Genomic DNA, 27,827 nt, shown 5'->3' on the forward strand with positions numbered 1-27,827 from the left:
TTTTTTTAATTTGGTCGATTGGAAAATATGTTACACTTCAATTTGAAAACAGATAAACTAAGTTGCTGTTCTGCATGTATTTGATTAATCACTGTCTATATTTGCCATGACCATTCATGTGTATGTATTGAATATATACTTAATAAACTCTAAACAGTGTAAAATATAAGGTGAACATTCGTAGTGACAAATTTTATGCAAATCCATAGAGATGAATCAAGAGAGGATTATTGCTTCGATTAGCTCTCATACAAATGTTGAACAACATTCCTTCATTCATTACTGTTGAGAACAAAAATGAAAACATACTACTATGTTAATATTGATTTTGTAAATATTGCCGGTATTTTTAACGATCATTCTGTTAAAGAATAGTTCCTGGATATTTTGATAATACTGAACTCCCTCTTATTTGTTATATTTACAAGAAATCTACTAGAAAATTTTTGTTTAATTATAGCCAAGTCTGTAAAGATTTGAATATCAGTGAAAATACACCTACGTCATGTAATTGTAGTAATTCAGAATACACTTATGGCCCCATGTCCCATGTTATAACAGGATACCTTAACATCGTTCGCGACCGAGAGTTAAAATCATTCCTCAGTAAAGGACCTTAATATCGTCCCTCGTCAATTATTAATTGGTATGAGTGTCGTAATATCATCCTCGACTCACTTCGTGCTTACTGTTTGAAATGGATAAAACGGGAAAAAGCTGACAAAAAATCTTTGGACTCTTTTTTATATTCAGTAATGAAGATAGTTGAGATACGTATACAACATTTTAAAGAACATTTTACTCTTAACAACAACCATAAAAATCCTATTTCTCGTATCAAACATAAACTAAAAGAATTAGCCGAGGAATTTGTTTTTGTCCCGGCTGATAAAGCTGCTAATAATATTATTATAGCATGTTTAGTTTGACGTAAATTTTACATTGAGGTTCTACAAAAGGAAATCACGAATTCACCAACATTCCAACTGACTTCATTTTCAGAAAACGATATCTGTAACAAACATAAGCTATTAGCTACTTCTTTACAAGCAGAACCAAATACAATGAAAGTCCCAACTATGGACTGGCTTCCGAAGCTACACAAATCACCTTACAAATATAGATTTATTTCGTCTTCAAGTCATTGTTCCACTACTAAATTGTCTATTCTACTTACTAGTACACTTGGTACAGTAAAACACCTGATAATAAATTGTTCAAATAAAGCCTTTGAAAATAGTGGAATTAACTACTTTTGGAGTGTCAAAAACTCGTTGGAAGTACTTGATAAATTGCATGCATATATTGGTGATTTTGAATCTGTTCAAAGTTTTGATTTTTCTACCCTATATACCACTTTGCCTCATATTCTTATTAAGAGAAAATTCGAGATTCCGTATATCGTCAAGTTATCGGAATTCCAATGGGGACAAACTGTGCACCACTTATTGCGGACCTGTTTTTGTATTGTTATGAGTTACAATTTATGACTAAAATCAGCAAAGACCCATCGAAACAACATCTGATACAAAAATTTAACAATATTTTTAGATATTTGGATGATATATTGGCTCTCAATAATGACGACTTCAGTATGTATACTAAAGAAATTTGTCCTGTTGAACTTACTTTAAATAAAGCTAATACTAACAATGACCACTGTCCTTTCCTCGATCTTGATATCTATATAGCTTAATACAAAAATTTATGATAAAAGAGATGATTTTTCATTTCCTATCGTTAATTATCCATTTTTAGATGGTGACGTTCCCTTGTCACCAACTTATGGTATTTATATATCTCAACTTGTACGATTCGCTCGTGTATGTAACAACGTATTAGATTTTAGCGAGAGAAATTTATGTATTACTGAAAAATTATTACACCAGGGTTTTCGATATCATAAACTAGTCAAAACATTTACTAAATTTTATCATCGGTATAAGGACATCATTCGTAAATATAACTCAACATGCAGACATCTTATACGTTCGGGTATTTCACATCCAATCTTTTATGGTAATATTCTTTACAAAGCACAAAAGTGTCAGTATTCGCCTCAAAAGCTAACAAAACCTTTAAACAGACTTATTAAAAAGGGATATGTTTACGATACTGCTGTCAGGTCATTAAAGATAACATATCTTGGCTTTAGTATTGATTCACTTATAGGGTCTTTGCATCGGAATTAAACATATTTATTCTAAAACCAGTTGTTGGCATGACACGGGTTATGTTCTTCTCATATATTTTATGATGGTATAATACTAAACCCCTAACAGGAGGGATTGTGCCTGATGAAGACATAATCTTTCAATCAGTTTAATTGAGGTCTGGAGCTGGCATGTCAGTAACTGCTAGTAGTCTGTTGTTATTTATGTATTATTGTCATTTTGTTTATTTTCTTTTGTTTCCTATTCTGACATCGGACTCGGACTTCTCTTAAACTGAGTTTTACTGTGCGTACTGTTGTGTGTTTTTTTTCTACATTTTTCTACATTGGCTAGAGGTATAGGGGGAGGGTTGAGATCTCAAAAAACATGTTTAACCCCGCCGCATTTTTGCGCCTGTCCCAAGTCAGGAGCCTCTAGCCTTTGTTAGTCTTGTATCATTTTTAATTTTAGTTTCTTGTGTAAAATTTGGAGTTTAGTATGACGACCATTATCACTGAACTAGTATACATATTTGTTTAGGGGCCAGCTGAAGGAAGCCTCCGGGTGCGGGAGTTTCTCGCTGCATTGAAGACCCATTGGTGGCCTTCGGCTGTCTGCTCTATGGTCGGGTTGTTGTCTCTTTGACACATTCCCCATTTCCATTCTCAATTTTTACTAGGAGAAACTGGAATATAAAAAAACGAATTCATAAGAAAATTTAAAACGATAAGTCCCTAATCTAATGACTAAACCAAAAGCTCAAACACGAGTGGTTAACAACTCTCAAATTTCTGATTTGGTTCAGGTATTTTTTGTATATAGAAAACGGTGTATAACACCTGGTTTTATAGCAAGCTAAATTTCGAACTTGTATGACAGTCGCATACTATTCCATTATATTTATAACAATGTGTGAACAAAACAAACAGACATAATAGGTAAAAATGTCAAAAATAGGGGCATAGCATTCAGCAGATGAGTTCAATTGAACAGTGAGAATAGTCGAGCTCGTTGACATATATTCTTTGCAGTGATAGTCTTCCGAGATAAATTCAAATAACAGAAAAAAAAAAAACAACAATAGGATTTTATAGCTTTAAAAGTCACAACACTGTCTAAGGGTTTGGGGAGCGGTTGGCGCCATCAAACATATTCAACTCCGCCGCGTTCTGTATGCACTAGCTTGTAATTTAGTGCTTGTCGTCTGTTGCTGTACATGTACATCATATTTGCTTTTCGTTTATTGTCTTGCACATTAATCAGTATTCTCGTTTGAATTATTTCATATTTTGTCTTTTCGGAACAGTGTATAGCTTACTTCGCAGTATGTGTTTGTGTATTGTTGACGGCCGTACGGTGACCTTTAAATGTTTACATCTATGTCATGTTGTCTCTAGTTGAGAGTTGTATCATTGGTAATGATTCCACATAATCTAATTTTTTATTTTTTAAGGAAAGAACACACAAGATTGAATTTTCTTTTCAGCAAGGGGCACTATTCCATATACCGCAACAGGTATTATTGCTGTAATAATTCCGAGGAAAAAAGTGATGAATGCATAGGTAAGAAATGGTATAATGTAGCACTTCTTAAATGTATTTGAGGTATATGTCAAAATGACAGCTTCAAATGAATATAGGTGTAATGAGAGTAGACGACAAATATATGGAATGATAATCATAATTCGTTCAAATAAATTAAAAAAAAAACACACACACACAAGGTAAATAACGGCCAGATGCTCCTGACTTGGGACTGGCGCAAAGATGAAGCGGGGTTTAACATGTTTTGTGAGATCTCAACCCTCCACTTATACCTCTAGCCAATGTAGAATAAAGAAACACACAGCAATACGCATAGTAAAACTATTTGTACATATTGCACGTAACTATCAATTTCGATCCAAATGACTGAAGTTGTCTGGACAAAAACAATGCAATCATATAGAGAAATTTAAAAGGCTTCTTAAATGTATGAATGCGCAAATCAATCCACAACTCCATATGCAGGTAATGTTTCCTGTCAGCTCTCATACCAAAAGTACTTATTTGCATATTATAGTTATATACATAATATGAATACAACTTTTGATAATATCTATTTTGAAAAATATGGAGATATGTCTAATCTTCAGTATTTCTTTAATTCATAGAGATTTTAAGTCAGAAAGCTGCAAAAATTCTTCTTTGTGAAATAAATAACATGAAATTTAATGAACAGAATTTTGCACCAATGTTAGTTTCTTTGGGTATAAAAGCAACATTGTTTTAGCCATTTTTAGGTGTAATACCACTATTGATTTCCCCTATTAGTCTTTGTTAAATTTGTACTTTTAAAAAAAATTGCGCAGCATTTATCTTTGTTACAAATATAAAAAAAATCTTAGCATGAGTAAAGTTTTATCCTGTCCAGTACTTTAGAAAATATTTCACGTAACATTTCATTGCATATAAAAAAAAAAAATAACCATCACTGGAAGTTAACCAATCAAATGTTTACCTCTTTTTACCTGTGTGCAAGCTTTAGTAACCATGCAACCTCAAGTTTCCAAAATATTCTATAGAAACACAAAATAAAAATGTAATGGTGAATAGAAACACCTAAGATATATGTTTATGACCCAGAAATATTTTACTGCAATGAAATGTAAGATTAATTTCCTACAACTGTCAAATCCGACCCTTGTTCGTAGTCAACCGGATGTGACGATCTATGGTTTGGTGGTATTACACCTCTATGCAAGTACATGTAAATTAATATAAAAACACTATCTATCAACGAAATAATTGTTGTTTGATAAAACTTTCCATAACAAAGATTTTCTGTTTATACAAGGAAAATCAAAAGCCGATAACTGGGTCCTCGGAACAGGATTTCTTTTGCATTTATCCATTTAAAATGTATCAACACTGCAGTGATTATTTATTAATCGGGAAATTAAGCAATACGATGTAACTCTATAGAATCGTTTATCTTTTCGTAGAATGTAAAACAGGTTTTTTATCAGGACATGGAGAACCATGTAAGCACTGTCCAACTGGTAGTTTTGGTAGGAAATGTTCTGTATATTGCAAGTCTAAAATGTATGAAAGGTTTGTAATTAATAATTTTGTGAATGTATTTGTTGAAACTATGATAAATACATTAGTGCCATTGGCTAAGACAACAGTATTCACTAATATCAAACACAACGCCATCATTTGGAACTTGTTTTATGTTGTTTTGCCTATAACATGTATAATGCTTGCTGATTCTTGTGTTTACTTTTGTGTTCAATTATAATGAAAGGACGAACGTGCACAGTAAAATCTTTCTTGCACAATGTATAGTTAAGTCAATTATATCTGTGACGACGACGAGGGGAGATTTTAACGACCTTTTCTACTCATGAAAGACTCGTATGGTTGAATATGTCTTTGTCAATATTACAAGTGACTTTTATTTAATTCTTTTTCGTTCAGTTGCTGTCTAATGGACACTGACGTCTACTCTAAATGCCACATGTGAGTGTGAGAAGAAAAATGCGATTACTTTAGTGCAAAAAAAAAAAAAAAAAAAAAAAAAACCCAACAACATGGCATTTGAATAAATTAAACAAATTAAATTTTGCATGAATTAATAATTTTACCTTGAAGTCTCAAATGAATTCGGTTTTGTTTGGTTAATTGGTACAGTACAAATTGAAATCCAGTATTCATTAAGTACAAATCGGAACTTCAATATCTACTAGCAGAAACTAGAGTTCTGATTTTATACTCATCAAAATTTAGTACAAATGATCAGAAGTCCAATATCCACGGGTAGAAAATTCAATCGGCGAATCATCTATACACAAAGAAAAGAATTGTTTTTCTTTATAATGAAATAAGCTTTTATAATAACACTTGTAATATAAAGTACTTTAAGGTTTGATTAACTATTTAGTGTACATGTATTACAGAACGCAACTTTTTAAGACATTCTTAACCAAAATCAAAATTGTATTTGAAGTATTCAGATTAAGAATAGTTCATTTATGTTAATGATGTCTTTCTTACAAAATTTTACAAAACCATGTATCAAAATTAATAGTCAAGACAACTTTGTTATTTATGCAGAACTATGTTCATATTGTTAAGTCAAAATAGATTCGTATCAGAATATAATAAATTAAATTATGGAAAATATAATTATAACTGAAAAGAATTTCACGAAGGTTTATATATTTTACCATATTTTGTTTGCAACAAGGTATTGAAAGTTGCGTTATTCACTAATCAAAATGTTTTTTTTGGGGTTATTTTTCATGGTAAAAATAATAAGAGGTAATCTAAAAAATCCAGTAGAATCCATAATAATACTATCTATATTTCAATAATATCATGTATTCTACTTTAAATACAGAATCATCACATTACAAGTCTGAGTATCCCAGTTTTGCTAGACACTATTGGAGTTCTGATTTAAACTGCTTCGCCCTTGATAACGTACATTTTTATTTGGTTAACATCCGTGTTTGTAAACATAAAATAGGGTTGACGGCTTTCGATAAATATAGAACACACTTTCTTCAAAAGCGATAAAAAGTAACACCTGTTAAAATGTGGTTTACATGTGAGAAAATATTATATGTTTCAGTTAACGTATGGTGATGCATTCCTGTAAACATGAATGACCAAACAGAGAAAATCGTGACAAAAATAAAAGATCACACAGAAAAAGTCGTGACAACAATTCAAAATGGTACACACAAAGATGCGGTTGAAGGTAAATACAATATCTAGCACACTGTAACTAAGTCCATATCCTGGGGGTACTTAAATATCAAAATATGTCTATTTAACTGTATCGAAATATGCATTAGCAATGTTTTCTGGACTTATCTGAAATCCAAACACTCCTTAAGAAAATGCAGTTATTCATACCACATGAATGACTCAAAATAAATGAAAAGACTTGCATTATATTTATTCGTTTGATTTCAAATTTACTAGCAGACAACGGATTAGATAAAAAATTGAGATAGTTTTGACCGTCATTAAACAGAATATAGCATTCAGGAATGAATATTTGTTCATATACTATCTGGACTTAGTTTTTGATTCAGAGTGACTTTAAATCAAAGTCTTCATGTATCAGTCCAATTTCTCATATTGAATGCATGATAGTCAAAATAAGAAAAAAAGATATTGTTATACTTTAGATGTTTTTTTTTAATTTCATAATCTACGGAATACTGAAGTCCATTACCCAATTTTAAAAGTTGTAAAGGGCAAACCTAAACAATTGCCCTTTCAGAACTTGATGCTTATTCTATAGTGACCCTTGAACCATTTAAACGCCGTGTTTATTCATACAAACAATTGGCCTCTGTTGACCTATTTTTAAAGTACTGAGATTATTGTTTGACTGACGCTTACATTGAATATTAAAACTGTTTTGTTTTCATGCGGTGTTGAAACACTATTTTACATGGACTGTTCTCTGAAAATCTCGTATTGATATTCAATTTGTCAGATCTTTATTATTTCCAGGATAATTGCCTATCTTATTCCTCTGTGTTCTAAGCATCATTGAATGTAACAATCTACCACACTTAAATACCACAGCAAAATTATATCAACCCTTTTTATAACGTGATGATGTTCTCGTTTTATACTGACACGATTATGCGTTATACGAGTAATTCCAAAGAGAGAAATGTTGTTACCATAACTGACCAAAATTTTCTAACAAGTTCCTTGCTAAGCGAATAAGTTAATGATTCACAACTTCATACAACGTCAGTTCATGAGTACTATTTTTTCTACTTGTCATATTTCAAAAAAATGAATGACACCAAAACATCCAATTATAGTTCTTGTAAAACTTCATTTCTGGTTTATGTCTTTGTTTCAGACAAAGTGAACAATGTTTTTCTGTATACTGTGTGCACTGGATCACTGGCACTTATTATGGTATTGGCTTCGTCTACATTGATATATTATAGGAGAGAAATAAGCAAAGGAAATAACTCACAAAAGGATATACACGGCGGGCACAATCAAGGAAGATCAACACATATTATAATTGTTTAAAAATCTGTAATCGCAACGTAAAGGTTGCATACAAACTTGAATTGTGTAGTTCGAAACAGCATGTTTATACTTGTTTATTTTTGGATAAGTTCCAATAAATTCATTAAAGAGATAACTCCAACTTTTTAATGTTTTATTATTCAAAACAGAAAACACTTTTTATTGACAAGTAACGTTATAGTACAACTAGAATACCAGTATCAATTCTAAAAAATACGCCGAAATATGCGTTCCTGGTGATGGTTAATTTAGAAAGATCATCGGACGCACATAATGTATAATGTCTTATCTTAATTCTCTTAGTATAACCAAGTCTATGCAATGCAAAATATAACTTATGAGAGGTAGTCGACCCATTCGTGTTCTTAGCTGCTGAGGAATGCACATAGAGTTATGATTTAATATATCCGTTACCAAACCAATGTAAGTGACGACGAATATTTATTATTAAAAACCAAACTACAATCTTTTATTGATAACCTCTAAGATTATACATTGAATCAATTAGTTTAAAAGAATTGTATCTGAGTTCACGACTCTATAACATTATGCTATTACTTTTGTGATAATATATTTCTGCAGGAACTATTAAACTAATTAGTTTATTTAAAAACCGTAAAGAATCATCACAATCCGAAAAGGAAATAATAACAATAACATACATAATCGTCTCTTTCATCGTTCATGCCTGAAAATAGTTTCTTTTATAAAACTGAAATAACTGATTTAAAAAAAGGAGATTTATTGCAGTATATATTAGATTTTGTGAAAGTACATTTACAATTGTCGAGAGCTAGATGATTGAAAGCAAAAAAATCAACAACTTAATTGTACTAGTTGTTAACTTTGTCAATTAAATGAATAAGAAAGTTTTTACTGATTTTGACTGACTCATAATAAAACAGCTTTCAAAGAGAGACATTTTATTAATTTTTTCTAAACTATTTTTTCAGTCTTGAATGTGTAGCAAACCATAACTTATTTTTGAAATAATTGTAGTAATAAACACAATACAGGTACATGTATGACTAACATTTACATATATAAAAAAATAATAACATATCTCAATAAATCAAAGGTGTTTATAGATAAAAAAGAATACATTTGTTATGCCAACTATTTGAGAACATGATACAGCGTATTGTTTATTAATTATTAAATTTCACATTTAAACAATACATGTTTGAGTACTAAAATATATCAATAAACTATAAAAAAACAAAAAACAAAAAGAAACAACACAATTGTTTATTACTTCACAGGCAAAATACAATTGTTTACGTTTCCTATAAGGTGTTTAACGAGTACATAGCGGCCACAAAAGCGGTTTAGCCAAAACATATTTTATTTCGTCCGTTTTAAGTCAGTTTTACTTGGCGGCATATTCAACGTCCATTTACAACAGTACTTGAACAATTGGTTATTTACACAGCACATGATTAGGTAACTGCACACATACATTTAAACTAAAAAAAAAGATAAACAAGTTATTCTTTTTGCTGATAGTAAATCAAAAAGAGCACTCATATAACACGAAGGAAAATGATAGCTATACTTTAAATGTTAAAAACAAAATGAAACATCGCATTTTAAATTTCATGCGTTTAAACCACTTTTTTGGATTTACTTTAATCAGGAACACCCAAAAAGGAAAGGTTAGGATGTATAAAAACCGAAAATATTGAAGAGTTCTACAACCAAAAGGACCTCAAACACTTGTCAATTAGTTTAAATTTATAAATTCATAAACGGAAAAATAAGAAAGGTTTGTTCTAGGTCATATCAGTACCGTGGTATTGACTACTGAGCTGATGGAACGATCTTTTGAATGTCGATTGTCGGTATAATTTGCCTCTCTTTAACAGTACCCATTCAAAACATAACCCTAATACATTTTTGACAAATAATTAAAAATTAACGAGTAATTGAATAGAATGACATACTATTTATACTGACCATTTCCTCATTTTTCTGACTTCCGCCATTTGTTATCCTTTTTTTATCTGAAGAAGAAATTAAAATTATAATCAATTGCAGTAAAGCATAGATACATACTGACCGACTTAAAGAAGTGAAACACTTGTTAGTTGTGTCTGCTAATTAATTTATATTCAAGATATATATTCAAGTTAATGGGATCACAAATATGAAGCCTCATAGACGACTTTTAGCGAAAATATCACAAAATATGCTCTCTATATATATAACATCAATCCTTGCGTTTTGATGTATAGTTGTCTCAGTTGGAAACAACTGTGACGGTCTGACTCTTCTGTTCATTGTTCTTAGTTAGGTTATGGTAATAACATAAAATGGGACAATGAATATATCCCATATTAATAAAGAACAGCATATACAATTTTTACCACTCTTTGTTCTTCAATAGGAGATGGCTTTCAGGGATATTGTGATCAGGTATGTTCAATCAGTGATTCCAATCAGATGTGAATTCTTACACATTCTAAAGATCAATCATTATTACATATCTTATACAAATAACATGTTATTTGCATTACGACATTTTCATACCATATATTTCTCAAGTTCGTAGTGAAAATATAAAAACATACAAGACTAACAAAGGCCAAGATCGAGATTTAAAATTATTCAGAAGTTCTTAAAGTTTTTTAAGAATCCACATATGATTAATACCACTACGCGAGTAAACAGTTGCGTAGTATTCTGAAGACCCTCTTTCACTGAGGACAAAATTTTGGCAATCTCATGGAAACTTTATTAGTCGAACATGCAGATGAGCCGGCAATGTACCGTTGTTTTTACAATAATTGTGAAGTTTAGGAATACAATACAAACAAGGTAAGTCCTCCGATTTGTTGTTCAATGAATGTTCATTTACATGTAAGCCATGAAGGATAAAATGTCTGCATATTGATTTATATTTCCAAATGAAGTCATTGTACCGATGATACAATTTAATCGATGTTTTAACTAGTTTGTGATATCAAAAACTCTGGTGTACTAAGCTTTCAGTAATACAGACGTTTGTTTCTGCGTTAAAATCTAATACGTTGTTTCATACACGAGCAAATCGAACAAGTTGAGATATATAAACACCATAAGATGGTGACAAGGGAACAACACCATCTAAAAATGGAACATTTATAGTAGAAAATTCGAAATCATCTCTTTTTTTCATGAATTGTGGTATTAAGCTTCCCTTTAAAGATATAGATATCAAGATCAAGGACAGGCGGTGTTCATTGTTAGTATTAGTTTTATTTAAAGTCAGTTCAGCAGGATAACTGTCTTAAGTGTACATACTGAAGTCGTCATTACTGAGAGCAAATATATCATCCAAATATCTAGAAGTGTTTTTTACATTTTTGTATCATATATTGTTTTGATGGGTCTTTGTTAATTTTGGTCATAAATTATAACTCATAACAAAACAGAACAAGGTCTCAATAAGTGGTGCACAGTTATTCTGCATTGGAATTCCGATAACTTGACGAAGCAATATTCATAGCGAACAAAAAATTTACGTAGTAAAAATTCAAGGGCAGTTATAGTATCAAAGCAGGTCCAATTGCATGTGGCTCATAAATATGTACTAGTTCAATGAAAATATACTAAACACAAAAACATATAAATGAACTAAAAGTAAAAAAAAAACAAAACATACAAGACTACATACTAGGCTTAAGGCGAAAGGATGCGGTAGGTTCAAACATGTTTTGTGAGATCTCCACCCTCTCCCCTATACATGTACCTCTAGCCAATGTAGAATAAATAAACACACAGCATACGCACAGTGAAACTCAATTTAAAAAAAAGGCCGAGTCAACTGTCAATACATGTAACAAAAGAAATTAAGCAAAATGACAATGATAAATAAATTAACAAGCGACTACTAGCAGTTACTGACAAACCAGTTACAGACATCATCTATACTGATTGAAATATTGTGTCTTCATGATATGTCAGCATGCAATTTATCAAGTACTTCCAACGAATTTTTGACACTCAAAAAGTTTAATTCCCCTATTTTCATTGGCCTCATTTAAGCAGTTTATTACCAGGTTTTTGATTGTACCAAGTGAACTAGTAAGTAGAATAGACACTTTAGTTTATTAATGGCTTGAAGACAAAGTAATCTATATTTGTAAGGTGTTTTATGCAGCTTCGGAAGCCAGTACATAGTGTATGCCAATTACTGAAACACTTACTATAAAACAGATGACCCATTTAACGTTTAGCATGCTGCGTGTTTCAGTGTACACGTGATAATATCTTAAATATAAAAAAGATGCCTAGTCCATTGGAGATTTTACGAAATAAACAAATACGGTTTAACAAATGAAGCATCAGTTAGTCAAATGCAATTATCTTGTTATCACAGACAAACAGATTAATGCGAGTATATGTCGATGAGAGAACACCCAATCTACACAAACAAACAATAAATACTTAATAAATATCCCGTAACAGTTGATTAGTTAAATATACATTTTGTCAAATCTATATGTCTTATATTTTCTTGCCGATTAGAATTAAAATATCTATCGTATGAGACCTACCGAAAGACAGAGTATGCCTAAAAAAACAGCAGAAAAAGGAGGCATTCAAGTACACTTTATATATACCTCTATGTTTTTATGATGTACAAATAAAATTTTCTGAGAACTCCCTTCTAAGATGGAGAATGTAAATTCATTTCGGGTCATCTTCGTGGTCAGTGTTTGAGGAAATCGATTTTTATATTTTGAAAAAGCAATGTCTACGGTTGGTAATTTAAAAACAAAGTATTAAAGCCCCACAACTAAATTGTTGGATAAAACAATTGTATACAACGTAGGACAATAGAAAAACGCGACAGCCTTGGTATCATTCAACATCTTTCATATATTGCCATTCCAATTAATCTAACAATTGATTGGGGTTGATATCTAACTATATGCCACATTTGCTTATCCACATCTTCAAAATCTCGTTATTGGTTGTTTTGTTTTGATATCTTAATATTTTTGAAATGAGGTAAAATTGAATTAACCTAAACGATAGATTCGTGATAGTCTGTACTTAATATATTCACATGCCTTCACGACATGGGGATTCGTATTTGCTATAATAAATAACCACTTGTATACAATTGATTGAAAATGTATTGATTACTATCAGCTATATATAGTTGACCTGTACATGTGTTTTGGTTTTCCCCGTTTTTTACTTTGTGACGTAAAACTTATACCTGAAATGGTCATATTAAAGTGCCTTATTGAAATACATACCAAATAGGATTCCAACTACAAACATCAATACTATGATCAATGCATTCTGTTCTTTCTGTCGTTGACATATATCTAAAGAAATACAGTTATATGTACAGACACCATAATGTAAGAGTACAAAATCACTAGAATATGTATAGAGAAATAACACAACTTTACAAAAAAAAAAAAAAAAAAAAACAGCTTTGTTCGAGGCAAGGTCCTGTTTCCTTTCCGCTTTCTTTTTGAACGTTTTTTGTAGGGTTATAAGATAGGAATATAATTCACATTATATTAGTTTTCACAAACATGAAATATTTACTTTTTCTTTCATAAAACTTTATTGACAATGTATTTTGCATGAAATAATAAGCAGGGGGACGAAATAACATGTTAAAACATGTGGGTGCTGAATCTTTATGTTAAGTTTTTGCATTCTCAATTTTATTTAATTCTTTGTCAATGAGGATTTCTTTTCTTGCCTGCGACTTTTGTCGCAGTAAAAAAAAAGTCACAGTATATAAAACAGAGGTACTACTATCTTGTGGCGTAAACTATGATTAAAGCTTTATATTTCAGAAGGTAGAAGACCTTGATGCCTCATATCATTTATGCAGATACCATATGTTATGAAGTTTCCGTCTGCCATATGTCAAAAAATAAGTATGTCTGAAACTGTCAAAATGAATTTAAGACTCCCTTAATATAGAATTGGCAATATTTTGAGTTAGACCTGGAAGATTGTTCTATCATTTTGATATTATTTGTCCCAATAGTAGTACACTACACTATAAAAATCTTTTAGAGCAGATTTTTCTATTTTGAATTTATTGTCTAATAGAAATGCACTTCGAAATAGCTGTGTTCTCGGGTCAAGCGTTAACATGAAATTGTTTCCTTAAGAACAAACAAAAGGGGAAACAGCAAAGGAAAAATTGTTCAAATGCATGCCATTGGAAACTGATTGAACCTTATTAGTTTTATTTTGGTTTAAATATCCGTTGCGATTGAAGAGGACTTTCAATGTGAATATGCACAACAAGAACAGGTGAATCTATAAATAAAGATATGGTAAGCTCTATCAACTGTTCGTTGTTAATGTGTTATAGCCTTTTGTGTACCTTTACTTCCAGGTTTGCCTATTTGAACCTGGACATGTAATTCCTCCAAATGTGTCGGTCTAAACCTTTCACATTTGAATATTAGAAATATTGAAATCTTACCTTCGTCAGATTTATTGATAACGTAATTCTTTTTGGTTTTAGTTGACTTCGATTCATTTATCAATGGACACTCGAACATGTTAAAGTGTGCTGTAATGTTATCTGGATGCATGCAAACATAATCTAAAACAACAAAAAACTACAATAATATTATTGATACACATTTTCATAATAAAATTCGTTCATTTGTGCACAATAAAAAAAAATGTAAGCTTGACTGTCATGTGCATAATCTTTAGTATGTCAATAATTTGTGCAATGCGTCGATTTCTGTAATGCACTCCGGCTCAACTAAAATGGTTCCCATGATTTACTAGCATGAAAGAAAATGTATTCGAAAAACAAATGAATTAAATCAATGTAATTTAGTATTAACAAAACATTGTATCAATATATGACACAATATACATTTGACACATTTGTTTTTAATAAGGCGTTAGTTAATTTCTTTTCGATTAGTAACTTAAAATCGATTAACAAATTTTGCATCAATCATTTACATTAATTAAACAATCATATTGCCCTTTACGTTTTTACCATGACTAGCAACATAAAACTGACAAAGAAACCTATGGCATTTAGAACAACGTATTTAGCAAAAAAGTATGTATACAATAACAATTTTCTTGTGAATATTTTCAGTTATTACTCGCTGAATTTTCGTCAGAAAAATGATAATAAAAAAAAGATGTAACTACATGTAATGCAATTTAACGTATTGACCATAATCATAATAATTTCTTATTCTAAAATCTCTAGAAATTCTATTTCATTTCTATTTCAATCTAATTAACTAGATTTTAAAGCCGTAGGTCATAGGTGGGTCCATATGACAATAACTAAAACTGATCAGTCAAATGTCTTTTAACATGTTTAGTGATATCTAAAATACTGCAATGTTGATATTTTACGTATCATTATCAATAAATAATCTTTATTATCTATTTTTAGAAAACAAGCTACATTGTATGTCTTATATTTATATTAATTTTATAATTAGTGTATTAAAAAATTTTGACTGCTGTTACTTGATCTTTATTTTTTAATTTAATCATGTATATTTATGGGTCAGGACGATCCCGACCTGTGTACAACATTGCTAGATATGTAGCATTCGGGTACAGGCATTGTTATTAGCCTGTACACATTAAATATAATTGGCAGTACTTTCCACCAATTGCTTCAAATCTAAAAACATGTGCTCATTATACATACAGATAATTTAACCGCCACAGTTTCAGAACACCATAATTGTTTGATTCGTATATAAATGAAAAAAAAAGTCTGATTTATCTTTACCTGGTGTAAGTACTTGATCTTTACCACAATCGTTATAATAACAAGAACAATCTTCTTCATAAGGCACACATACACATGGTTTATTTGGCTGTGATACGAAACTATAACCAAATCTGTAATCACAACGACAAGTTATATCTGATGTCGTCGGCCATCTGTCAGTGCTTTCAATCTGACCTTCTTCGTTGCAAACAGATTTGAGAAAAACACACGAGTCTCCATTAACAGAACTGTATTTGAACGGCTGGTAATGGTTCTTATCACACGGTACACCATCGAAACTTCCTCTTACAACAGTCTTTAAACCTTAAAAATTATTAACTGTTATGTATATATAAAGACGATACAATAACAAATAAAACATATTTTAGTGTAGGAATCAACAGTTAGTATACGGTCATGTATTATATTTCCATAGAAAAACAAATATGTTATCGAGATAACAATCTTAAAAATACATTAACACTTTTTTATCGAATGTATGTAATTATGCAAACGATACTGTGTTTTAAATATATTATCTGAAATCTTAATGCACATGTACAATATTTATCAAATACAGAAAAAATACTATATGGAAAGTTAGGTTTAATGTTTTAAATGTAAAATATCAAATATGGAGATGCTGCCAATGACACAACTAATCAAAAGAGTACGAATTTAAAGGAAAACTGCAGGAAATAGTGCGGACTTAAACAACGATAATAAGCAATACATACACTCAGATATAAAAAGCTTCGAAATGATAAAAAAAAAAATATGAAACAAGCCAAACAAATAAAAACAAAACGGCCTGATATATGACAAAACAAAAAACGACAAGCTGCTTTGACAAACAACAACCAGTGTCTGGACACTTCGCACTCGCCATTAAACTGGACAGTGATTTCAAAGCATAGCAAAGAACCCAAAAAGCTCTAAAGATCCTGTGTCTCTCCGCTATGCCTTTCTGTATTTTCATCAATGGACACTGTAGGCGGACAGAATAAAACATTTTGTAAGCCTTGTATTACTATTACATTTGTTTCTATTTACAATTTCTGTCTATTTTCTTTGGCTTTTTGTTCAAAACACAAAAACAGGTGAAACTCGTCATGTAACTGCAATTACTGACCTATAATGAGACAACTGACAATTTCATCTTTGATGACATACAAATAGAGGTTGTCTTGTTGGTATTTTTGCTTTCTAAAGTCTTTTTAAAGATAATAGGCAAAACACACAAATTTGAAAGATATTGTTTTAAATAGCAATTTGTCCAAATTATAATCGACTGACGATTTTTGCCTTGTTGGTTTATTTGCAGTTCATGATGTATTGATCGTTATTGCAATGTATTCCGATTGCAATCTGTAACATTAGTTGTATTCTTTAAATCAGTTTTCAAAATAATAGACAAAACTTGCATTTTATTATCATAATTTATTCAATGCCACGTCGACTATATTATATGGTACGGTGGGTTGTCGGACAATTTTTTTTAAACTCAAAACCCATTGATTATTTCGGCCAAGTATGGTTAAATTCTGTACAGTAGTATTTTTGTAAAAGTAAACGAACGATGATCATGACGATGAATGTCTACCGACGATTGATACCAAGTGATGCCAATAGGTCACAATGGTCATTGGCGCAAAGTGAGCTAGAATATGTCTGAAATAGCTCGACTCACATGGTACCGAATTTTAATTCATAGCCAATATCAACAAATAATAAACAAATCATGATCTCTAAGACAAAAGCTTATATTATCCGCTCCCTGTTCCAAAAGTTAGTGTACGCAAGTTTAAGAAAAAAGGATAACACTCAAACCATGAAAAGAAATTTAGTTACATAACTTACATTCTAACATTTTGTCAGTAAACTGTTGAGTTAAGAAGCACATTCTTACTTAATAACAAAAACATTAACGTTTGAGTACATTAATCAAGGGGAAGTCTATAGATCCTGACACAAACGAACGCTCCTCTACATTAACCAACATACAAAAACAAATATAGCTTCTCCTTTTGAAAAGAGAATTTCAAATGTATAGTATGTATTTTAATTGTTTTCATTTACATTAAATATTTTCAAAGCATTACGTTAAAGTTACACGTACCTTCTTGTTGAATTTCGTCTGTTTTGTTGCAAAATTCTGTATACGTTTGTTTATTCATATCATAGAAACACATATACTTTGATGAGTTTTTACAGATCTCCGCTCTTAATGTCATCTGAGAAACGTCTTTAGGACAAAGAAATTCAAAACTAGAACAATGTGAAAACAGTAAACTTATTGACATCTGAAATGAAACATGTATTCTAGTTATTTTTTGTGGTTTTGATCGTCAGCATAATTGATGTATGTTACTTACTTTCGACAAGATTTACTTTAATATGAACCAACGAAAATGTTGAGACTTTTTTTCAACAAACGTCGTGTATTCAAAAACTAAAGGTCAACATATAAGCAAAACCAATAACGAATAGTTTGGTAGTAAATTATTATCGGATGTAAACAAAGTACAAACGAGAAAGACCTGAGTTTTGTTAAAATATGTAACACAAACAAATATGACAAACATTAGCCGATTAAAATAACTAAGAAATACCGGAACTCAAAGGTAAATTCAAAAAGGGGATACATATATCCATACAAACTGACAAAATCAAATGTTATCAGAACGAGTGAAAATTCCTGTCATATAGATGACTTGGGAGAGGCATTTACTTTTGAAAACAGTGAGTAAACCTGTTTTTTTTTATCTATTTAAACGGTATTAAATACAAATTGGTAAGCAATTTAAACAGATATATTAAGAAAATGTTTCAATAATTGGGATATAGTAGCCACAATTGTGTAAACATACATCGCAAATGGCTGATAAAATCAGACAAACATACAAAAAAGACGCAAACAAAAAAGGTGTCGTAGTATAAGTAAATTTGACACATATGGCAACATAATTGTAGTTTATTGTATATTGACAAGGGCGCTGATAAAACCATTTTTTGTAGTTCTCGCATGCAAATCGCTCTTCAGGACCCAGCTGCATCAATCACGTCCTCATTGTAAAACCCCGAAATGTCGATTTACCTCAAAAGAAACCAAAAAACCACGAAGACAAACTAAGGGAAACTGTAAAGCAAATAAAGTGACACATAATTTTAGCACACAAGATCTATAACTTTTGGCCATTAGGTAGTTGTTGAGCATTAGCCACTAAATATATACCTATCATGTCTTGCTACTTTCTGATATGTATTTGGAAAAAAAGGACGAGACGTTCATTGGTAAAACCCTGTCTGATTAATGTTTTGTTTAGACACCGTTGACGTTTTAAAAAGTGAGAGTTACAGCTGTAAGCTCTTGAATATCTTATGAGTTGCGAATGTTATACTCCATATGTAAGTGATGTTGATATATTGCTACTAAGGTGAGGAAATTTTCAATTTCAAAATTGAAATCGAAGGTCTTCGATTTTTGTACTGACAGTTGTTGTTCGAGGTCAATGTTTAGAATTGAAGCGACGGAAACTGAATCAACGTGTAAAATTTTTAATATATACATCTTAAATATATACATTTTTAATATATACATGACGACTTCAGTATGTATACTAAAGAAATTTATCCTGTTGAACTTACTTTAAATAAAGCTATTACTAACAATTACCACTGCCCTTTCCTCGCTCTTGATATCTATATCATTAACGGAAAGCTTAATACTAAAATATATGATAAAAGAGATGATTTTTCATTTCCTATCGTTAATTATCCATTTTTAGATGGTGACGTTCCCTTGTCACCATCTTACGGTGTTTATATATCTCAACTTGTACGATTCGCTCGTGTATGTAACAATGTTTTAGATTTTAACGAAAGAAATTTATGTATTACTGAAAAATTATTACACCAGGGTTTTCGATATCACAAACTAGTCAAAACATTTACTAAATTTTATCATCGGTATAAGGACACCATTCGTAAATATAGCTCAACATGCAGACTTCTTATACGTTCAGGTATTTCACATCCAATTTTTTATGGAAATATTCTTTATAAAGCACAAAAATGTCAGTATTCACCTCTGAAGCTAACAAAACCTTTAAATAGACTTATTAAGAAGGGATATAGTTACGATACTGTTGTCAGGTCATTAAAGATTGCATATTTTGGCGTTAATATTGATTCACTTATAGGGTCTTTGCATCGGCACTTAACACATTTATTTAAAAACCAGTTGTTGGCATGACACGGGTTATGTTCTTCTCATATATGTTATGATGGTATGATACTAAACCCCTAACGGGAAGGATTGTGCCTGATATTCATATGATGAAGACATAATCGTTCAATCAGTTTAATTGAAGTCTGGAGCTGGCATGTCAGTTAACTGCTAGTAGTCTGTTGTTATTTATGTATTATTGTTATTTTGTTTATTTTCTTTGGTTACATCTTCTGACATCAGACTCGGACTTCTCTTGAACTGAATTTTAATATGCGTATTGTTATGCGTTTACTTTTCTACATTGGCTAGAGGTATAGGGGGAGGGTTGAGATCTCATAAACATGTTTTACCCCGCCGCATTGTTGCGCCTGTCCCAAGTCAGGAGCCTCTAGCCTTTGTAAGTCTTGTATTATTTTTAATTTTAGTTTCTTGTGTACAATTTGGAGTTTAGTATGGCGTTCATTATCACTGAACTAGTATATATATTTGTTTAGGGGCCAGCTGAAGGACGCCTCCGGGTGCGGGAATTTCTCGCTGCATTGAAGACCTGTTGGTGACCTTCTGCTGTTGTCTGTTCTATGGTCGGGTTGTTGTCTCTTTGACACATTCCCCATTTCCATTCTCAATTTTATGTATATAATAAAACCGAGGAAATTAGTCAAACGTCGTCTGTACGGTCAATAATGCGTTAGGGAGTTCTCTGCCATATACAAATATTTGTGATCTTGCATAAATGTGTAGCTTATTATTTTGCTAAAAACTGTTTGGACCATTCTAATATAGTTTTTGATTAAATAGGAAAACACATCGGCATAAGCTAAAAGTCGTATAAGGGTCTTATCCCTTTAAGAGTAACTTGGTTACTTTGGTGCAAACAGATTGTAGATTGTGAAAACGTAAGTAGTTTAGCGCCAGTCTATATCATTTTTATAAACTCTAAGATATGCATGTAAAACAATTGAGAATGGAAATGGAAAATGTGTCAAAGAGACAACAACTTGACCAAAGAACTAGTACATAGAACTAGTACATGCATCATTATCAACAAACAATTCAGATCTTTGCAATTACGCCAACAAAAGACAAGCTTTTACAGCGATTCATATTGCCATACAAAAGCAGTGATCAGGCATTATTTTGATCGTAAAGAGAAAAGATTGACCAAAAGTTTTATTTCCAATTCATAACTATAAAATCTCTTCTAAATCATTTTAAATGTTACAACATCTGCAAAATTTGAGATAATGACACTTTTCCTATTTTATCAAAACAAGTTGCTCTTTTTAGAACTAGAGAAACGAATAACATATTTATTTTTTCATCTATGTAAACAGGAGTTTTCATCTCAGATGTAAGAAGATTAATCTGATACATAGTATAAACCAAATACTAGTGTTTAAGTCAGTGTTTTTTAAACTTATACCAATTTTAACCTTAACTTTTTCTTAATATATCTTTAATTCATGAACATAATTTCTATTTTTATCTTCTTATTGAAGGATGACGCAAAGTAGATTGGAGACTTCATACGTTATTCCAACACTTTTAAATTGAGAATGGAAATGTGAAATATGTCAATGAGACAACAACCCGACCAAAGAGCAGACAACAGCCGAAGGCCACCAATGGCAGCGAGAAAATCCCTAACCCGGAGATGGTCCTCATCTGGCCCCTAAACAAATTATGTACTAGTTCAGTGAAAATCGATGTCACACTAAACTCCAAAACATATAAATGAACTAAAAATGGGGAAAAAAAACATGCAAGACTTACAAAGGCCAGAGGCTCCTGACTTGGGACAGGCACAAAAAAGCGGCGGGGTTAAACATGTTTTGTGAGATCTCAATCCTCCCCCTTTACCTCAAACCAATGTAAAATAAAACAAAACACTTTGTTTTCATGTCATTGACTAACAATAACAATTATTAAATCAATGTATATATCGAAAACGATCATTTAAACTGTTAAGTCATAATAGTGACTAATATATCCATGAAAAGTGACTAAACACTAAATAAAACTTCGTAAACATAATGATAAAATAGATTGACTTTAAAATCTCTATTTTTCTTATCAGTTTCACGTCTAACATACATATAAGTTTAAACATGTGAATCTCATACATCAATGTGATGGGATAACTACATAATTCATTGTTAATCTTGTTCATTGATTAAAATCATGATGAAAATACCTAAATATAAATAAGAAGATGTGATTTGATTGCTAATGAGACAACTCTCCACAAGAGAATAAATGACACAGAAATTAACAACTATAGGTCACAATACGGTCTTCAACAATGAACAAAGCCCATAGCGCATAATCAGTTATAAAACGCCCCGAAATGACACATGTAAAACAATTACGCATATTTTTATACTAAGTTAACTCATCTAATTAATCTGTTCACGCAAAGATTTTTAAAGAAAATATCCTAAGTAAGGAGGACATTACTAATTGAAATAATATAAAAAGAAATAAAATATATTATGGAGCAAGTAAAAAAAGATTGTAAGGAAAACAGCACCAAAACAAGTGTATGAATTATCGCAAATAAAGACTTTGAACACTTTATTGAAAATATAAACGACCTTATATTAGCAAGATAATTAACATTAACAGATAACGCATAATTCCGCCACTCCACCAACAAGGAGAAAAATAGAAAATAAAACTGGAGGAAATTACGATTGGTATCTTTGGTTATCATTCATAACATGTACCACAACACTATCAAACTCCGAATGGAATATCAAAATATTGAATTTAAAAACAAATTTAAAAATGAAGTTTAGCTGATTAATTACTTTTAATTAATTGATTTTGTTTTGAAAGATGTGGAAAGGGGGAGGGGTGAATATTAGGGGAATACTATAGGAACTTTTAATTTCCTCAATATTTTACTAACCCTTGATAACACTTAAATCACATTGTGTTGGATTTAATCAAACACGTCTCGGTGTAACAAAAATCAGTTTTGAAATCGTTTGATATCATGTGTTTTTTGGACGGCCTTATCATTATTCAAAGAGATTTGTTTTTACAGACATTTTTACTCATTGTAACGTACGTCAAAATCTTGAGCTCATAGGTGTGTAATACATATATTCAAAGGAAAACTGCAATCATTTTTAAATTAAAAGAACAGTTGAGATAACACAATTAATTTGAACAATCAATGAAATGACGGATATATATATTTTTTAAGTTGTCAAGATCAATTCAAACAAATATCTTTTATATTAGTTTGAATTATTTTTTTTTATTATACTTACTCCGAAGACGAAGGTTTCCATCTTTTCCAAATTAATTATTTACCTTCGCCCGTCACATCATATTATATCTCGAATAATGAAAACAACATTGTAGCTATGATATAGACAATAGACTGATTTAAAAATTCCTGCCTGAAATAAATTAGGGAAAAATCATGACTAAAATTAGAAATAGTGTCAGGGGTCATTTAAGACCCTCTTCCATCGTATTGTAAAAATGTATGTAAATTCCATGTGTAGTACTCAAAGTGCAATCTCACACAACAACGTGTTTGAAAAAAAGGTTCATGAACTAGTAAACAACAAAATAAAACATCACTGTTTACTTAAAATACATTACTTTTAAATCATCTATTTCATATAGTTTGTAATAAACAAAGGCTAATGACATATTGTATTTAAATAACTTGAATATTTTCCCGTCCAAATTAATCACCAGATGAAAATAGAAAACAAAAATAGACCAATAAAGAAAAAAGAACAATATGATGTGTACAAAGTAAAAAGCACGGGAGTATAGAAACTATGATTTTTATGATTTTTCTTAATTGACAAGTGTATTCATCAAATTATTATAACAGTGTACATATAGACGGTTCGAAATCATTGATTGTTTTAATATATATATTATATTTTAATGTATATTGCTGGAAATTTAAGAATGATTGTTATTGGCCTTTCATCAAATGACAAACATTTCAAGCATACGCAAGACGAGGACAAATATAATGTATGTCAAAAGAGATGAATGGCAGCCACTTAAAGTACGTAAATTATGTTAGGAGAATACATGTTTCAGCCTGGGCTTGCATAATGCCTGCTAAATTATGATGCTTTCTTGTTAGTGTTCTTTACGTGCACAGAGAGTTGTACTCACCAAAAACGGTTCATCGAATGATATGTCCCAATATTTACTGACATGGCTGCGTATATATATAGTCCACATAGCCAACTGCTCATCTTTCTTTAGCAAGTGTTTTACAGCCAGACCAGAAGAAGTCCAGCTGAACATATGTCTACAAGAACATCCCAGTCAATCACCGAACATAAATTATAAGGACATGTATTATGTTTCCATGTATGAGTTGTATTTACCCTTAAGTATTAAAATACCTTGATTAAGTAGTTGAAATGAAACTCATATAAATGGACTTTCCCAAATTACAAATAGAACAAAAGCACGAGCAACCCAAAATTAAATTATTTGGTGACATATAAAGACAGAAATCAATACAAAGAAATTTATTTCGACAACCATTATTACAAATCATGACTGAAATTAATCTTATTTGTTTGTTTTTTTATAATTAACCAGCCATATTTATTGGTGTATTCAGGATGGATGTAAATTGAGGTTTAGACTAATCAAAGCCGAGAATTAGTGTTCTTACTACATATATTGGTAGTTTTACTGCCGCCCTTCCTGGTTAAGCATGTCATTTCCGGTGGGCACTTTTGTCCCGTTTTGGAAACCCATGATCCGCCACTGTGATTTTATGAATATTGAATTTCATTGTATGATTATTATGGACGGATAATTTATGGACGGATAATTAGGGTCCCGCCGAATGGCGGACGCCCTATAGTGATCAGTCTGTCCGTCCGTCCGTCCGTCTGTCCGTCCGTCTGTCCGTCCGACTGTCCGTCCGACCGTCCGTCTTATATCTGTTTTTTTCACAAAGTCTAGATTAAGGCCCACTTTATCCTAAAAAGAGACAATTTAAAACATATGGTAATAACGAAAAGAGTAGGGATGGACTTATAGTTGGAAAGACGATATGGATTATATAATTTCATATATTGACGGAAGAAAATAAACACAAATAAAAAGTAAAAACAAATCCTCAAAACCAAAAGAAAAAACTGGTCAACGATTTGAAAAATCTAATAAAAAAAAAAAAAAAAAAAAAAAATGGATAGACAATTTGAATCGTAAAGAGAGACATTTTGCTTTAACAAACTATATGTATTTGACATTTTGCTTTTAGTATGTTCTTCTCCTTTGTGGTTGTAGCCTGTTGTATATTTCCCTCATGAGGAGATATTTCTTTGATCACACTGAATAAATGAAACGAAAAAAGGCGTTAAGTTGGTCATGTAGGTTGGCTTGTACTGCATTGTGTACCGACGTATAGATATTTCAATTGGGTATTCGCTAGGTCAATGATAACTTGCAAAGTTTAGATCGAACTCGTTTTATTGCCGTGACAACGGAGATTTATGATGTCATCAATAGAAATTGTGTGTCTTAGGAGATAACTGGGGTTCTATAAAGAAACAGACTAATCCATTAGTTGTAAAGAGACTATATTTTTATACTTTAATGGTGTTAACTATTTAAGCTAGTTCACAACTTAGTTTAGGGGCTAGCTGAAGTCCCTGATGAAGGATTTTCTCGCTGTGTTGAAGACCCATTGGTGGTCTTAGACTGTGTTATGACTGTTTATTTTGTTCACACATTGTTGTCAATATAAAGGAATTTGATGCGAATGTCATACAAGTGAGAGGTTTAGCTAGCTATAAAATCAGGTTTAATCCACCATGTTCTACATAAGACAATTCCTTTACCATGTCTGGAATATGACAGTTGTTATCCATTCGTTTGATGTGTTTGAGCTTTTAATTTTGCAATTTGATTAGGGACTTTTCGTTTTGAGTTTTCCTTGGAGTTCAGTATTTATGTGATATTACTTTCTACTTATTGGTCGTTGTATTTTTTATTTTTACACAACCCCCATGTCTATTCTCAATTTTATTTATCATTTATTTCTCATCATGTGATATCAGTTTGATCATTACAAAAATATCTTAAAATTAACTGCGGTTTTCAAACAAGAGTATCACTCTCTGAATATTCAAAGAAAATTAAAGAAATAAATAAAATAAATAATTATTTTTAGTCGTATCTAAAAAAAAGAAATTGTCAAAGGTGAAATCACAAAACAAAAATCAGTAAAAGATCAGTAGTTATCAATTACATTTTTCAGTCAAAACCAATATTATGATTATTTCCTTGGAAATTATATAAATCCTTTTCAGCCAATAGTAAAATTTAAGTACATGAGTTTCTGTAAATTTAGGAAACGGAAACACAGTAAAAAAACCAAAATGTTCCCTCTAAACAAAATTAATATAAAGTTCAAAATATTACGCTTAATACATAGATAATAACATGTCAACAAAGTACAGCAAGTTTTCCACATGAGACGTCTAAACACGTACTATATTCATGATATATGTAAATATATGTAAAGATTACACTACGTACGCTGGTTATTCCTGTGTCTAAAAATAACACAGGGTTTTTCTATACTAATCACCGATGATTCAAACATGTAAACAACAATAAAATAAAAATACAAACAATTAATTATGTTTTAACTTCTACGATCAGTAAATATGTTTTGAGGCATCTTATATACATATTGTTGACATTTTTCATTCAAATATTGATACTCTATGCCAGAATTATTTGTAGAGTCAAAATAAGATAATTCACTTGCTAATACCAAATAAATCTAAATTTGTTCTATCTTATTAAAACTTTTCATAACTACTTTCATTCTGAGGGGTATGAATTCAAGACACATTATTCACACCCTGGGGTATTTCAATACATCAACCAAAGTAGGAGGGGTCTTCGTAGCATATATAGGGCTCTGTGGCATCTACATTCGGGGGAGGTTCATTGACCTATGGCCACCATGCCATCAAACGTGATGTTTCAAACGGTTGACATAAATATCGTTCTAGAATAGATTTCCATCTAATTTACAACGGATTTTAAAATGCACATGATACATTTTTGACAATTTTTTATATAACATAGAGCGGTCCAATCTACAGTCGCATGAATTGTCGATGCTTCCTTGGAGTTCTGGTCGATACATGTACACAGAATCACCGACGGTTTCGTTACAGTTTGTTGATTTCTTTCTTTGAGAATTTCACGGCTACTTTGCGGATTTTCTAAGATTTCCCAATAAACGAATTATATTATTTGGGCAAGTAACGGGTAAATAAAAATAATCAAAAGCAATATCTAACAATGATCCCGGATAGCGTTCGTGTAAGAGAAAACAAGGTGTTTATTGATGCACGAACATTAAAAAAACGGGGTAAATCTTTCCCAATTGTTTTCGTCATCATCAATACGCTTAGCAATATAATTAACTACAGTTGACACCATTCGCTCTCTTTGACCGTTACACTGTTGATAAAATCTAGTTGTCTTTACATCTAAAATACGACAACTTTTGCAAACAATGTTCGATAGACAGTTTGTTCCGCTGTCAGTGTGTTTGGTTTTACAAATACCATGACGGTAAATTACATTTTTTTAAAAAGGCGTCTGCTTCAGACAAAGCGGCAATGTC

The 27,827-nt window shown here is 31.2% G+C and overlaps 2 protein-coding genes across 2 annotated transcripts in view; both read right to left on the bottom strand.

Moving 5' to 3' along the window:
- The window catches only part of LOC127714687 (uncharacterized), a 231,122-nt gene that overhangs the window by 126,024 nt on the left and 77,271 nt on the right, over positions 1 to 27,827 (bottom strand). The window lies entirely within an intron of this gene.
- LOC127714693 (uncharacterized) lies at positions 8,327 to 23,592 on the bottom strand. Its single transcript, XM_052220762.1, has 7 exons — positions 23,452 to 23,592; positions 18,062 to 18,245; positions 15,961 to 16,266; positions 14,662 to 14,784; positions 13,460 to 13,531; positions 10,167 to 10,213; positions 8,327 to 9,676 (listed from the first exon to the last, which is right to left on the bottom strand). Exons 1-7 carry the CDS (start codon positions 23,470 to 23,472, stop codon positions 9,650 to 9,652), a joined length of 780 nt encoding a protein of 259 aa, XP_052076722.1. The 5' UTR covers positions 23,473 to 23,592; the 3' UTR covers positions 8,327 to 9,649.

This window comes from Mytilus californianus, unplaced genomic scaffold (genome assembly GCF_021869535.1).
Source record: "Mytilus californianus isolate M0D057914Y unplaced genomic scaffold, xbMytCali1.0.p SCAF_9, whole genome shotgun sequence".
Lineage (NCBI taxonomy): Eukaryota > Metazoa > Mollusca > Bivalvia > Mytilida > Mytilidae > Mytilus > Mytilus californianus.